We start from the raw sequence: 14,749 nt of genomic DNA on the forward strand, positions 1-14,749 counted from the left end.
CCCTTCCAACAAGATATCTGATGTGTATTGGGCACAACCCTTGTCTGTGCAGTTGGTATAAAGCAACGTCTTGCTCAGGCCTGTCAAAGCTGTCTGGAGGCTATGGTTAGGTGGTAATTGCTTTAGAACCTTCAATCATTTAGGAGCCTAGCTTTGTCTTAGACAGTAGGGTAGAATATAACCACATTTACTGAAACATGACTAAATTGACCACATTTACACAGTATACTTAGACCAGTATCATATTCAAATTATTTCCCTCAAAAAACCCCAAAATGAATTGAACTTGTATAAAATTTCAGTAATACACAGTTGCTCAAGAAAATAGTCATATGTAGCAGAGGAGGGAGGTGTAAGGGGAAAGTTTTTGCTTTGTGGGAATTTTACTTGATGCAGCTTGCTGCATTCCCTTGCAAGAGTGTTCTCTTGAATATTTATGCCTGAACATAAGGTAAGCCCCAGATATGAGCTGGTTTTCCCCTTATAAAGTTTTAGAGTGAGGGAGATGAAATGGTAGAAATTTGAATTCATTAATTTAGTTACATGTATATAATTAACACCACATATTATGAAGCAGGGCAATAATATAGAGAATTTGCTTTATCCACACTCATATTTCGTAAAATCATCTTGCCTAAACTCTGTGTGTTTGTGTGGTGTTTTTATCATCAGTAGGAACCCCCCTGCATCATTCGTGCAGCACTGAAATCCAGGGTGCATCTTCGTTTGTGTCTCTCTCGTTTGAGTTACACCGGTTTTTAAGATTCATGCACGATCTGACACTGAAGGTTTTATGTCTAAACCGCAAGTACCATTCACAGAACAGTGGGGCTGTTTTTCATGTGTCTTGCAGTGTTGTATTTATAATCACTCATGTTTGATTTGCAGTTGATCATAACATTTTATGAGCCTGTAATTTCTGTTATAGAATTTAATCATCTTTTTTTTTTTTTTCTGAGTAGGTAATACATGTAACTGGTTTAAAATGTAGGGGATACCAATGACTACACAGTGAAAAGTCAGTTACTCTCCTGGTCTTGTCCCTCAGCTACCCAGTTACTTCTCCAGAATTAATTGCTCTTACTTGTGTCCTTTCTGAGAGAATGGTATTTGACTACCTTTTTAAAAGCAGCGTCTGAAAATCTTCTTTCTTTGTAACAACAGCCAACACTTCATTTTAAGGTTATCTGGAAATAATGTGTTGGTTCTGTTCTTCCTTTTTTCCCCTGATTCTATTAAAACATTTCTATAAACAGACTAAAACTAGCTTCTAAGGAAGTTGATTTTTAAGCTAATGCATTTTCCTCAAGTGCTTTTTTGTTCAAGATTAAGTAAATTAAAGAGCATCTCATTATACACTGTGTAAGGACTCAAATATAGACAGTCTCCTCTTTCTTAATATGTGACTTCAGAAAGTTAAAAATCTTACCTTATATTCAGGCATATTATACTCTAATTTCAAGCTTATGAGATGTTAGCCTAATTTGCATATACCTTCCAAGACGTAAATGAATTGTTGTACAGCTGTCAAAAGTACAGGTTTTTGGATACGGGAATGTGAAGAGTAGATCCACATTAAACAACCTATAGTTGGAAAAACCATACCTTTCTTACTTTGGTGATTTTTTAGTGTTTATTCTTCATCTTTTTAGGTCTTCTTAATGCCATCTTTAAATCATATCAAGTACAAAATGTAGATGTTAGCCTCAAAATTAATTAATAGGAAGTACTATATTGGGCTTCCCAGGTGGCGCTGGTGGTAGAGCCCTGCCAATGCAGGAGACATAGGAGATGCGGCTTCTATCCCTGGGTTGGGAAGATCCCTGGGGGAGGGCATGGCAACCCACTCCAGTATTTTTGTTTGGAGAATCCCACGGACAGAGGAGCGTGGCAGGCTACAGTCCATAGGGTTGCAAAGAGTCGGAGACAACTCAAGCGACTTTAGCATACATAGCAAAGTACGTTTAGATATTTTGAAATAATCAAATATAGATTTTTTGTGTGTGTGATTATGTTTTATTGTTGTTTGCTAAGCTTTTGAATTTTGCATGTTAGAATTACTTTTCTTTTGGAGAGGAAATGAAGATATTTCAGTTTGGGGTTGGTATGTAGACAGATTGTATCACTAAATAGTTTGTAAATAAACTTTATAAGGAAAATGGAGTTGATACCGAAGTACAGTAATAAGTCTAGGATCGTCTCTTATTTTTGATTAACACTGACATTGGCAGTGGTAGTGGAGTGACAGAATATTCCCACTGCTGGGGTAAATATGAAAGATGTTTAGTAAAGGTAAGCTAGGGCTTTCCTTTACCCTTGAATGTGGGCAAAATATCTCAAGTTAATGGCATTTCAGCAGTAAGTGTAGCGTTTAGGCAATTAACTCTTCCCAACAGGACAGTCTTCCATAAAGGAAAGTAGATATATTTTTACTAAATAATGTACCTTTACTAAAACAATGCATGTTGTTCAGTTGCTAAGTCATGCCTAACTTCTTGGGACCCCATGAACTGCAGCATGCCAGACTCCCCTGTCTCTCAGAGTCTGCATACACAGGAAAATTGAGCTCTGTTTTGACATAATATATACATAATAGATCCATTTTCACGTTTCCATGTTAACATTCCTTTAGATGGTTAACACTGAGAAAAAGAGGGTTTTCAGTCAGAGGGAAAGTTAGTTCTTTTATTGTTTATAAAAGAAAGCCTTAGGTGCTCTAAGGTGAATTTCACTTATAAAAGCAGGGAAAGGCAGAATAGATGGAAACAACATACCTGAAAGAGCTACAGCTCTTTGTGCCCACACTTAGCTGAGACCATGAGGAAGAAGCTTTTCATTCATGAGGTCATTTAAGACTGATAAGTGTGCTGGTTGGTGAACTTAAGCTTTTAGCTCACTACCAGCATTATCACAGAGTAAACCAATAAGTTGACATAGATTCCCCCCTCATAAAGAGTTCCTGATTTTAGGACTTCTTTGCACGTCTCTGAAGATCTCATCATGTTAACATGACTGTAGACATCCCACAGGCCACCTGTCAGTATCACGTACTGGGAAAATGAGTATCTGCCACCTTTCCCTTTCTGTATTAGCACGCTTTTTGAAACTGTATGTACTACTAAATAGTCCCGTGTTTTAGGCCTTCATAGAGAAGAGTGACTTATTTGTTATTCTTACTTTAAACTTTGGTATCATTGGTTACTGCACTTATTAGGTCTTTGAGCTTGTGGGCCCATCTTGAAAACTTTTTTTAAAGATTTTCCATCTGTTAAATGGGTCACACTGAACAGTTTTAGACTTTGCTTGTTCTGTTCCAGAGAGAAATTGATTTTTATTAATTTTGTTATTAGAGAGAAAATAATTTATTCCAAAGTTTCTTACATGCAAGGAATTCAAGGTGGCTCTTTACATTGGATTCAACACAGGTATTAATACAGAGGCAAACAGTCTGAACTTTGCATGGAGCCCAGCCAAAGGAAATTGCGTGCTTTATACCATAGAAAATAAGTTGTATATGTTCACAGCTTATCTTTTCTATGGGTTTTACTTTGAAAACAATTCCCCACACCTCATTAACCTTTAGACTTTACTGTCAGTCTAGGTGTTTGGAAGAGCTCAAAGGTGCTCAGGATTTGTCTTGTGTAAAACCCTGTTTTGTAGACTATGCACCAGCTGATATGGACTAGTAAAGGTTGATGAAAGAGAAGATAGTTCTATTTTTCTCTGGAGCAAACAGTGAGACATGAAATTCTCATAGTGTAACAACTGGGAACGAAATAATTGGATGCTGAGTAGCCAAGACGTGAAACTGTAGGATTCTTGCTTTCCCTTTCTATAACTAGAGGTAATAGAAATGAATAATTTTATGTAAAATTATTTTGTCATTGACTTTATAATTAACATATTTAGGTTCTTCAATATTTGAAATAATTCTCAAGGATATTGATAGACATTCTGATACATTTAGATAGATTTCTCTTCCGACTCTCAAGAGTTACTGAGGAGTACTTGGACTAAGACAAATATGTACTCTGTAACTGTAATTTTCCTTAGTTTTTATTATATTTTTAAAATTAGTCTTTAGGATGTAAACTAAACACAATTAAAGGTTTTAAAGTTAGCTATAAACTTCTGGGCAGCTGCAAATGAAATTCTTGATTAATTGTGGCAGCTCTCATTCTTTTTGTTTGTGACGATTTCTTGGAGCCTTCAAAATGAAAAGGAAACCGTGTAAGTAGCTTAAGGGTGAGGTCCTCTCTTTCACAATGGTCTTTATAAAGTCTCCTATTAAATAGCATATTTTGTTTCACAGTATAAATAAGCACCTGTAACCCTGTCCACCTTCCTTTTTCTACTGTGGATTTCTTATTTGGATAGTTTTGCTGTTACTGAGAGTTTCGTTTGCTTCAGTGCATTGCTGGACACACCCAGACAAAGCATACATCGAGAGAGGGTGGAGGCTGGACATGAGCTCACAGCCTCGTTTGTAGCGGCAGTGTCAGAACACTAACTTAGGAGTGCTTTAGTCATCATTATCACTGAGGGGATGGGCGAGGCTTACTACAGTTTCAGAAACACATCAACAAGACGACAGGCCCCAGTTACAGTGCCCTTGAAGCCTCATTTTGAGTTATTCTTCCAGTCTTAAAAATTGTGTCCTCTTGCAAAAATTCCTTTGAAATGTCAACAGTTAACATTTATTATAAGTAAGCTTTAGAACATAATAGTAATTAGCAGTTTAATCCAGTATGAGACATCATTATCTTAAGCCACATTTATGTAAGATTTTTACAAGACTTTCCTAGAGTCATGTAAGTACATTTTTTTCTTATATAGGTTTGATAATTTTTGTAAAACTAGAGTCCACCATATGATATATATTAGTCACTGGAGCAGTGAATAAACTGAATCAATTTATTGAGAAACAGTCTCTCTCCTGTCCCTCAGAATGCAATTTTTAAAAAGAACATATGTAATATGAATGATTAGTTAATAAATGTTACTCAGTTATAATTCCCTATCTACTTAGGCCTTTCAAGGCTACTTGGTATTGAATAGTTTATAATCAGACATTTTGCTGGGCTGAGAGACTTTGTTGAAGTTAAGTCAGGGTTCTTCTCACTTAGGTCTGACCCTAATCCAACCGTAGGGACCTCCTCTAGCTACAAAGGTAGAGAAAGGGTAGATAAGGGATGCCTGCTCTCTACCATAACCTGATAAATATACAGAGTATACTAGAAAAAAGTGACCTATGATTTTTTTCTTTGTTATTATATTTTATTTTAAGGCATCAGTAATGAAGTATTATTGTGAAAGAAAGCAAAAGGGCAAATATGTTGGAGTAACAAATGAACTGTAATTTTCTCTTTGGTTTATAGTTAATAATCACCCAGACTAATTAGCAAGTATCCTACCCAGTGTTTATCTAACTCCTTTACATTAATCCATACTGCTGGCTACCCTCACCTGCTGCCCTCACTGTTATTAACAGGAAGTATAGTCTTTTGGGAGTCAGGACTCCAGCCTCCTCTGCTGACTCAGTCTGTGAGCATGGGTAAGTCTCGAGCTCTCTGTGTTGCGGTTATGCCCGTTGTAATTGTAATATTCATATGGCAGCTTTCAGCCCATGTGTCTTCTCTGGCTGCCCTTCCTTGTTACATCGTGTGTTCTTATATCTCATCTATCACTTTTGCCTTGTGCTGTTCATTGGGCAGCAGAAACAGAAAGAATGGAAGATAACTTCCATCTCAGTTAACCAATGGAATTTTCCATAGATACGAATTAGTAATGTCACTGTCTTTAATACATTCCTCATAGATGTATTATTAAACATACATGCCAGCTCATTCAGTTAGTCAGACTCCCCTTCCCCCATGTTTAAAAGGAAAGAGAAATTGGCTCAATTTGTGTTATCCTAAAAAGATTACATCTAATGTGGAATATGCAGTGTCATTCTGTTCATGGTTTTCAAGGGTTGGCAGGTATGTGTGAACATTTTTATAACAGGATCAGACTCAATTAAAAGACAATATTTTAACTTTATATTAAACCCAAATCATTCATGTCCTTTTCTGGTTGCTTATGTTGTTGTTTTTATTAAGAAAATGCTAATCGTTGGGTATCTGTTTCACTAACTTAAATTTTTGATCTATGACCTCTGTGTTTAGTAAAGTCTGATCACAGCGTTTTTGCCTTTGGTTCTTATAAGTTAAGTTTAAAAACTGACAAATGTTAGAATTTTTCAGTACTCTGAAGAATTGAGATTTATCGCTACAAAATAGGAGACATTCTTTGACAATCCTTGTTCCTGACACAGCAGTTTAGAAATGTATCGATTAGAGCAGCCATCATATACTATATAAGAGAAAAGTTTGCCATATCAGAATGCTCAGCTTTCCCAAAATATTAAAAGAAATTAGTATTTCAAGAGTAGAAATGGGTTTACTTTTTATTATTAGAAAATATTTATTGACTGATCATTGTGTCTCCCACTGTAAATAATTCTTAGATCTTAGGCTTCTAGTACAGTGTTGGCAGTTCAGTAGGAAATTCTCATAAAATTGTTAGACTCATAGATCTTTCAAAGTAGTTCCCTCAGCTAAAGAAATTAATTTAGAGATGATTCTCTCAGATAACTGGGAGGAAGAAGAACCTAATTTTAAAGAGCGAGTGCAGAGATAAGCCTGCTCTGTGGCACTAGACATGTGGTCTGAGGGCACACAAGCATGTGTCTGTCATCTGTAAATAGGAGTCAGTTAGGTGTACAGCCCAAGTTACTGGAGGCTTGAATGAAGTAAAGCACTGATGGTCACTCCATGTACATGACACAGGGTAAGTACTGAGAACATGCCATAGGCACCCAGCCTTGCATGCTTGATCTTAAAGTAAAAAACCATGAAATAAGCAGTGGTGAAGCATGCACAGTGGGTAAGGACACCAACTCTGGAGCCATCCCGTCTGGTTCACCGTGACTAGCCGTGTGAACTGAGATGAATTAATTGTCTACTTTTTGCCTCAGTTTCCTCCTCTGTAAAATAAGAACCATATAGTACCCACCTTACGGGGGTTGCTCTGAGGGTTGAATCAGTTCATATAAGTCAAGTATTTAGAACAACATGGTCGTGTAATTAGCACTTTATAACTATTCATTATTATTGTGTTTATTTTAAGGATATAGTATTTAAATTCATACTTGGGAAATACAGTTTTTCAGGGTTCCACCATGGTGTTTGATACCTTACTGTTTCTTGCAATAGTCCCAGTAATTTTGGCCCCCATTTGCATACATATTTCTTTTTAAAAATGTCAAAATGACATGCAGTTTTTGAATGTTTCGCTGTGTACCTACATAACAATTGAAGAGCACTTATGTTGTGGGAGCTAAGCAGGCGAATGTAGTAGGCACGCATTTCCCATGAAGTTTGTCTCCCTTGTTGGTACTGCCAGTTCCCACAATCCTAGCATTCCCTGGGCATCAGTCAGTGTCTGCAAGGAATGACTTTCAAATATTAAAGCATGTGAAAAGACAAACAGGCCAAAACTCAGAGCTCTCTAGGGACTATGACCTCCAAAACAGACTCCGTTCTGACATTTTCACAGGCCGCTTGAAGGAATTCCAGTAGGGTCATTCCATTTGGTAAACTCCTAAACAAACCCTCTGTCATCAAGGACTGATTTATAGATTTTTCTTTTTCTTACATAGTTGTTCTGAGGAGATTAAGATAGTAGATATGATTGCTGAGACTCTTTCAAGCCGTCTGATTGTATATGATAAGTACTGTACAGAAGACTTTTGGTATTTTGAAGTAATAAAACAGTTATTTGTTATGTTTAAAGAGAGTTCTTGCTCTGAGTTGTCTCTTAAATTTTTTTCTTTTTTGTTTTGATTCCAGGAAATCTATGTCATAATCACGTCTCTAAATTAAAATTCTTTCATTTATGAGCTCAATTATTTAACAGCAAAATTAATTAATTTCAGAAATGATCTTTTAAAAAACAAATGTATGTATTAAAAATATGTACATAATGACTTGTCTCACAATGACTTTTGAAATATATGAAAACAGAAACAGATCTAGTGATGTAGAATGTTCTTGGTGTGATGGCAGTTGTTTAAATGATGCTTCAAGGTCATAGGGTGGGGGGACAGATCTGTAAATTGTTTTTTAATTAATCCGAATTCTGTTAATATATTGTGTATTATGAGGCATTTCTTTAAAAAAAAAAATAGTGGTAAACATAAATGAGAAGGGCAGAACCCAAGAGATTTGAAGGCTGGACAACTTAAGGAAATGGGTAATTAGGTTTATTTGGTTTATAGTTGACCTTAAATGCTATAGCCTCACGGTTGTCCCGGTCTGAAGTCTAAGTGGCATGTATGAAATTCCAGGGGTGAACAGCATTTCACATATGAAGGATCGGGTTTATTGGGGGACTTTGTGTGGTTGGTTTCCTCCTGTGCATGTTTCTTTTCAGTGAGTTAATCCTTTAATGCACAATCAAAAATTGCTTATGAAATGATATCTGAGTCTGTTGTAGGGTTGTAAAATGTTTTAAACAACTTTAAAATGGAAAAAAAAAAATGAAACACAGGAAGTAAATTGATAATGTGACCTTAATCAAGCTTCTTAAAATTAGTAAAAAAGAAACCCAGGATGTTTAAGAGATCTCCTTAGTAAAATGGAATGAAATAGAAAGATGCTTAGTAATTGATCATCAATAATTATTGAATGTACTTAAGAATTTTGTGGCTCTTGATTGAGGTATAAAATATATATAGTGAAAAAGATATTCATGGTCATGTTATCTTTTTTCTCAAGCTTAGAATTAAAATTGATATTTTAACTAGATGACCCAGTGTTCTTAGGAGAAAGTATTGCTTTTCTAATACGCTTTTAAAAGGTAGATTTTTCCACTCTCACTTTTTATTTCTGTGAAATAGTCTCTTTCTCAAAGAAAGGGAATTTGGTTAAATAACTTGCTGATAAAGTAGTGAAATCTCTAGTTGTAAATTTGTTTGTGCATAGAGACACAGCTTCTCTATGAAGCTGCTTGCTTGACTGCTGAATGTTTTCTCCACCGTCAACACAAACAAATACTTACACTTTCAAAAATTTGAAGGTTTTATTTGGACACCCAAATATTTTAATATGGAGGGTTTTCTAAATAAATAGATTTAAATGTACTCAAATCAAATAAAATTAGCACTGAAAAATTTGAAATTTAAAGAAATCCAAGAACTTAGTCCTAAACTCTGAATTTCAGAGTCTAGTGGCTTTAGAGAGTAACTTTGGTTTTTGTTTTCTTCACCCGTTACTCTGAAACTATTTAAAGTAGTTCTTATGTTTATTATTTCATGATATATGCTTTCTGAGCTTTTACCTTTAACCCACCTGTACCTTTGTGTTTAAAGTACGTTTCTAATAGACAGCATAGTAGTAGTAGTTTGTTGCTCAGTTGTGTCTGACTCTTTGCAACCCCGTGGACTGTAGCCTACCAGGCTCCTCCCTCCATGGGATTCTCTAGGCAAGAGAACTGGAGTGGGTTGCCATTTCCTTCTCCAGGGGATCTTCCCGACCCAGGGATCGATCCCGGGTCTCCCTCATTGCAGGCAGCCGCTTTACCCTCTGAGCCACTGGGGAAGCCCTATAGGCAGCATAGAGCTGGATTTTCTTTTTTTTTAAATGTAGTCTGACAATCTCTGTCTTTCATTTGTGATGTTTAGATTATTTACATTTAATGTAATTATTGGTATGTCTGATGTATTAGTTACCTATTGCTGTGTGACAGACTGCTTCGTACCTTAACAGTTTCACACAGGACACATTTATGATCTGAACAGTTTCTGTGAATCAGGAATTCAGGCACAGCTTAACTTGGTACCTCTGCTTCACAAGCCTGTAGTCAGGTTTCAGGCAAGGCTCTGTTTCATCTGAAGGTTCAACTGGGGAATGATCCACTTCTAACCTTAGTTAAGTTGTTCTTGGCAAGATTCAGTACCTTGAGGGCTGTTGGACTAAGTGCCTCAGTTCCTTGTTGGCTGGAGGCCACCTTCAGTTCCTTGCCTCTCCAACATGGCAGCTTATTTTAACAAAGTCAGTACGAATAATGCTAGCAAGACAAAAATGATAATTTTTTGCAACATTTCCTTAACATTGTCCTGGTATATTGATGGGCTTCCCTGATAGCTCAGTTGGTAAAGAATCCGCCTGCAATGCAGGAGACCCCGGTTCGATTCCCAGATCTGGAAGATCCGCTGGAAAAGGGATAGGCTACCCACTACAGTATTCTTGGGCTTCCCTTGTGGCTCAGCTGGTAAAGAATCTGCCTGCAGTGAGGGAGGCCTAGGTTCGATCCCTGGGTTGGGAAGATCCCCTGGGGAAGGGAAAGGCTATCCACTCCAGTATTCTGTTATATTGATTAGAAGCAGATTGCTCAAGGGGAGAGGATTATTTAAGACCGTAAATATCAAAAGGCTGGGATCATTGAGGATTGTCTTAGAGGCTACCTACCCCAATTGAGTTTGAATCTATCATTTTGTTGTATGTAATGTTTGTCCATTCTGTTCTTTATTCCTCTCTTCTTGCCTGTTTTTTTTTAAGTTATTCTTTTTTTTTTTTTACTATTTCATTTCATTATTATTTTTGCATCATCTTTTTAGTTGTGCTTCTTCATTCCCCTGAGTTTCTAATGGAAACTCAGGTCTAACATGTTGTTAATGCTATCCAGTAAAATGTTTATCTTAGCTATTATATTTTTATCTCTAGAGGTTCCTTTTTGCGTTGTCCATTTCTGTTTCTGTTATATTCCCTTTTTGCTTTAAATATTTGCACATAGTTGTCAGTGGTAATAGTTCCTTTTTTCTGTCATTTCTGGGTTTGTTTATATTGATAAATTTTTCTCATGTTCAAGAAGTGTTTTCTTGCCTCTTTGCAGGTAGCCTTGTAATTTTTTATTGGAGATCAGTTCAGTCACTCAGTTGTGTCCAACTCTTTGCGACCCCATGGACTGCAGCATGCCAGGCCTCCCTGTGTATTACCAGCTCCCAGAGTTTACCCAAACTCATGTCCATTGAGTCGGTGATGCCATCCAACCATCTCATCCTCTGCCATCCCCTTCTCCTCCTCCCTCAGTCTTTCCCAGGATTAGGGTCTTTTCAGATGAGTCAGCTCTTCGCATCAGGTGGTCGAAGTATTGGAGTTTCAGCTTCAGCATCAGTCCTTCCAGTGAATACACTGGTTGGATCTCCTTGCAGTCCAAGGGACTCTCAAGAGTCTTCTCTAACACCACAGTTCAAAAGCATCAATTCTTCAGCGCTCAGCTTTCTTCACAGTCCAACTCTCACATCCATACATGACCACTGGAAAAACCACAGTCTTGACTAGACGGACCTTTGTTGGCAAAGTAATGTCTCTACTTTTGAATATGCTATCTAGGTTAGTCATAACTTTTCTTCCAAGGAGTAAGCGTCTTTTGATTTCATGGCTGCAATCACCATCTGCAGTGATTTTGGAGCCCCCCAAAATAAACTCTGGCACTGTTTCCACCGTTGCCCCATCTATTTCCCGTGGAGTGATGGGACCGGATGCCATGATCTTCGTTTTCTGAATGTTGAGCTTTAAGCCAACTTTTTCACTCTCCTCTTTCACTTTCATCAAGAGGCTTTTTAGTTCCTCTTCACTTTCTGCCATAAGGGTGGTGGCCATCTGCATATCTGAGGTTATTGATATTTCTCCCGGCAATCTTGATTCCAGCTTGTGCTTCTTCCAGCCCAGCGTTTCTCATGATGTACTCTGCATAGAAGTTTAATAAGCAGGGTGACAATATACAGCCTTGATGGACTCCTTTTCCTATTTGGAAGTCTGTTGTTCCATGTCCAGTTCTAACTGTTGCTTCCTGACCTGTGTATAGGTTTCTCAAGAGGCAGGTCAGGTGGTCTGGTATACCCATCTCTTTCAGAATTTTCCACAGTTTATTGTGATCCACACAGTCAGATGCGTTGGCATAATCAGTAAAGCAGAAATAGATGTTTTTCTGGAACTCTCTTGCTTTTTCCATGATCCAGCGGATGTTGGGAATTTGATCTCTGGTTCCTCTGCCTTTTCTAAAACCAACTTGAACATCTGGAAGTTCACGGTTCACATATTGCTGAAGCCTGGCTTGGAGAATTTTGAGCATTACTTTACTAGCATGTGAGATGAGTGCAATTGTGCGGTAGTTTGAGCATTCTTTGGCATTGCCTTTCTTTGGAATTGGAATGAAAACTGACCTTTTCCAGTCCTGTGGCCACTGCTGAGTTTTCCAAATTTGCTGGCATATGGAGTGCAGCACTTTCACAGCATCATCTTTCAAGATTTGAAATAGCTCCACTGGAATTCCATCACCTCCACTAGCTTTGTTCACAGTGATGCTTTCTAAGGCCCACTTACTTCACATTCCAGGATCTTTGGCTCTAGGTGAGTGATCACACCATCATGATTATCTTGGTCGTGAAGATAGTTTTTGTACAGTTCTTCTGTGTATTCTTGCCACCACCTCAGCATAGGCCCCTCCTTTTCTGCACTGCAGCTTATGGCTGCCTTAGCCTCCCAAAGCTCTCATCTCTGTCTCAGTTCAGCAAGTCTGTTTGAGTTTCAGTCTAGAGATTGCCTCCAGACAGAAAGCTAGGGTAGTTGTAAGGCTCATCTCATTTGTTTCCCTACTCCCAGGGGATACAGTCCTGTGTTGCCTGCTTCTCTGTGTAGGAGAGCAATTGTTTCGTGTATTTTGTCCAGTCGGGCTACCTAGTTTCTTACAGTGAGAGGTTAAGAGTAGTTCTGTTATTCCATAGTAGCTGAAGACAGAAGTTGGAAATTGGGATTTTAACTCAAGGCTGGTGCTTTTCCTGTGAAGCATGTTTCCTCTTTGGATACAGGTAACCTGGCTTTCTGATTAGACTGCAGCTGCAGTGTCATTTTATTTTCGGATTCCCCCAAACATTCCAGCCTTATTGGATACACCAGGGTGCTCCTGGCTGTTTGATCACTGAATGAATGAAACCAGATTTTTGGTTAAAAACTAAGACTGAGTTTTGTTTTGTTTTGTTTTTAATTTTAAAATCTTTAATTCTTACATGTGTTCCCAAACATGAACCCCCCTCCCACCCACCTCCCCATGACATCTCTGTGGGTCATCCCATGCACCAGCCCCAAGCATGCTGTTTCCTGCGTCAGACATAGACTGGCGATTCAATTAAGACTGAGTTTTGGTTGGTTCTCATGACAAGAAGCTTTCCAGCTTCCGCCCTTGGCATGAACGGTCGGTTAGCAAGGTTGTCGTAAAGATATACGTTAGAGCTTCTTAGATAACAAGGAGCCAGTGACACATTTATTCATTTGGTTAAAGAATCATCTTTTTACCTGAACACCAGTGTTCATAGCAGCATTATTTACAGTAGCAAAGATACAGAACCTATGTAAGTGTCCATCAACAGATGAATGGATATAGAAGATGTGATTATATGTAGTGAAATACCACTTAGCCACAAAGAGAATGAAAATTTGCATTTTCACAAACATGGATGGATCTGGAGGGTATTGTGCTTAATGAAATAAGACCGAGAAAGACAAAGACTTTTATGTTATCACTTTATGTGGAATCTGAAAAATAAAACTAGTAAATATAACAGAAAAGAAACAGGCTCATAGATATATGGAATAAGCTAGTGGTTACCAGTGAGAAGGGGCAAGATCAGGGTAGGAGAGAAAGAAATACGTACTACCATGTAAACTAAATAAGCTACAAGGATATATTGTATAGCACAGGGAATATAGCCAATATTTTATGAAAACTATAAACGGAGTATCATCTGGAAACATTTTGGATCACTATACTATATAGTGTAAATGAAAGCTACTATAATAGTGTAAATGAACTATACTTCAATTTAAAAAAATAAAGAATCATTAAAATTTGGGAGCCTCAAGGAAAAATGTTTTCATTGATGGCAGAATTCATTCTTTGTTAATAAAGAACTGATTACTTATTATTTTCTCCTTAAAATATTGAAATTAAGAAAAATTCTCTTTGCCTCAGTATTCTAATTTGATTCAGCTTGGCAGTATGCTGTTTAATGGGTAATATCAGAGTGATTTGATAGCTCATGGTTATGTAAACATGAGTGAGATTCTACTTAGAGCTAGCCAAACTTCACGTTGAATCTTCACAACACATCATTGATCCTCATCCTTTGTTGACAATCAGAACTTTAAAGGAGAATTTATATTGATAAAGAACTTCATCATGGTGGTAAATGGTATAAATAGGAATAAAGCAGACTATCATCTAGGAATCACAGACACACAGTTTAATCAAAATCTCTGTAGTCTGGCTCCCCGTAGTCATCCTTCCTGCATTTCCCTGGGGCTCAGCGGCGGAAGGCTCCCACCTCTGTTCACAGGGCCACCCTTGCTGCCTGTCTGTGGCCCGTGTGGCTGTCTCACAGTCACTGGGAAGCCTGAGGGGTTAGGAGACAGAGAACAGATGGGAGGAGTTGGTAGTGGGTGGAGGGAGTGAGGCTTACGTGTCAAAGCTGGCCCCAGAGACCCAGACAAACAAGGCAGGGTGCTGCCCTTGTTCAGCTGCCCTGAAGAGCTGCTGGGCTTGGTTGTCACTCTTACTTTGTCCAGGTGACCTGTTGATTCCAACAGGTAGAAACCAAATAAATAAGATAGTACTTAGTACCAGGAAAGTAAAAAGACTATTACATTTT

At 37.8% G+C, this 14,749-nt stretch overlaps 1 protein-coding gene across 6 annotated transcripts in view; it reads left to right on the plus strand.

Moving 5' to 3' along the window:
- MRTFB (myocardin related transcription factor B) overlaps nt 1-14,749 on the plus strand; it is a 215,796-nt gene that overhangs the window by 81,333 nt on the left and 119,714 nt on the right. For 2 of the 6 annotated variants that reach the window (XM_069570156.1, XM_069570155.1), the window contains exon 4: nt 5,492-5,554. The exons of the other annotated variants lie outside the window; for them this stretch is intronic. In XM_069570156.1, coding sequence (XP_069426257.1) covers nt 5,492-5,554 — 63 coding nt within the window. The remainder of the gene's footprint in view (nt 1-5,491; nt 5,555-14,749) is intronic. 6 annotated transcript variants of the gene reach the window in all.

The sequence above is a fragment of the Ovis canadensis genome, chromosome 24 (assembly GCF_042477335.2).
Source record: "Ovis canadensis isolate MfBH-ARS-UI-01 breed Bighorn chromosome 24, ARS-UI_OviCan_v2, whole genome shotgun sequence".
Classification (NCBI taxonomy): Eukaryota; Metazoa; Chordata; class Mammalia; order Artiodactyla; family Bovidae; genus Ovis; species Ovis canadensis.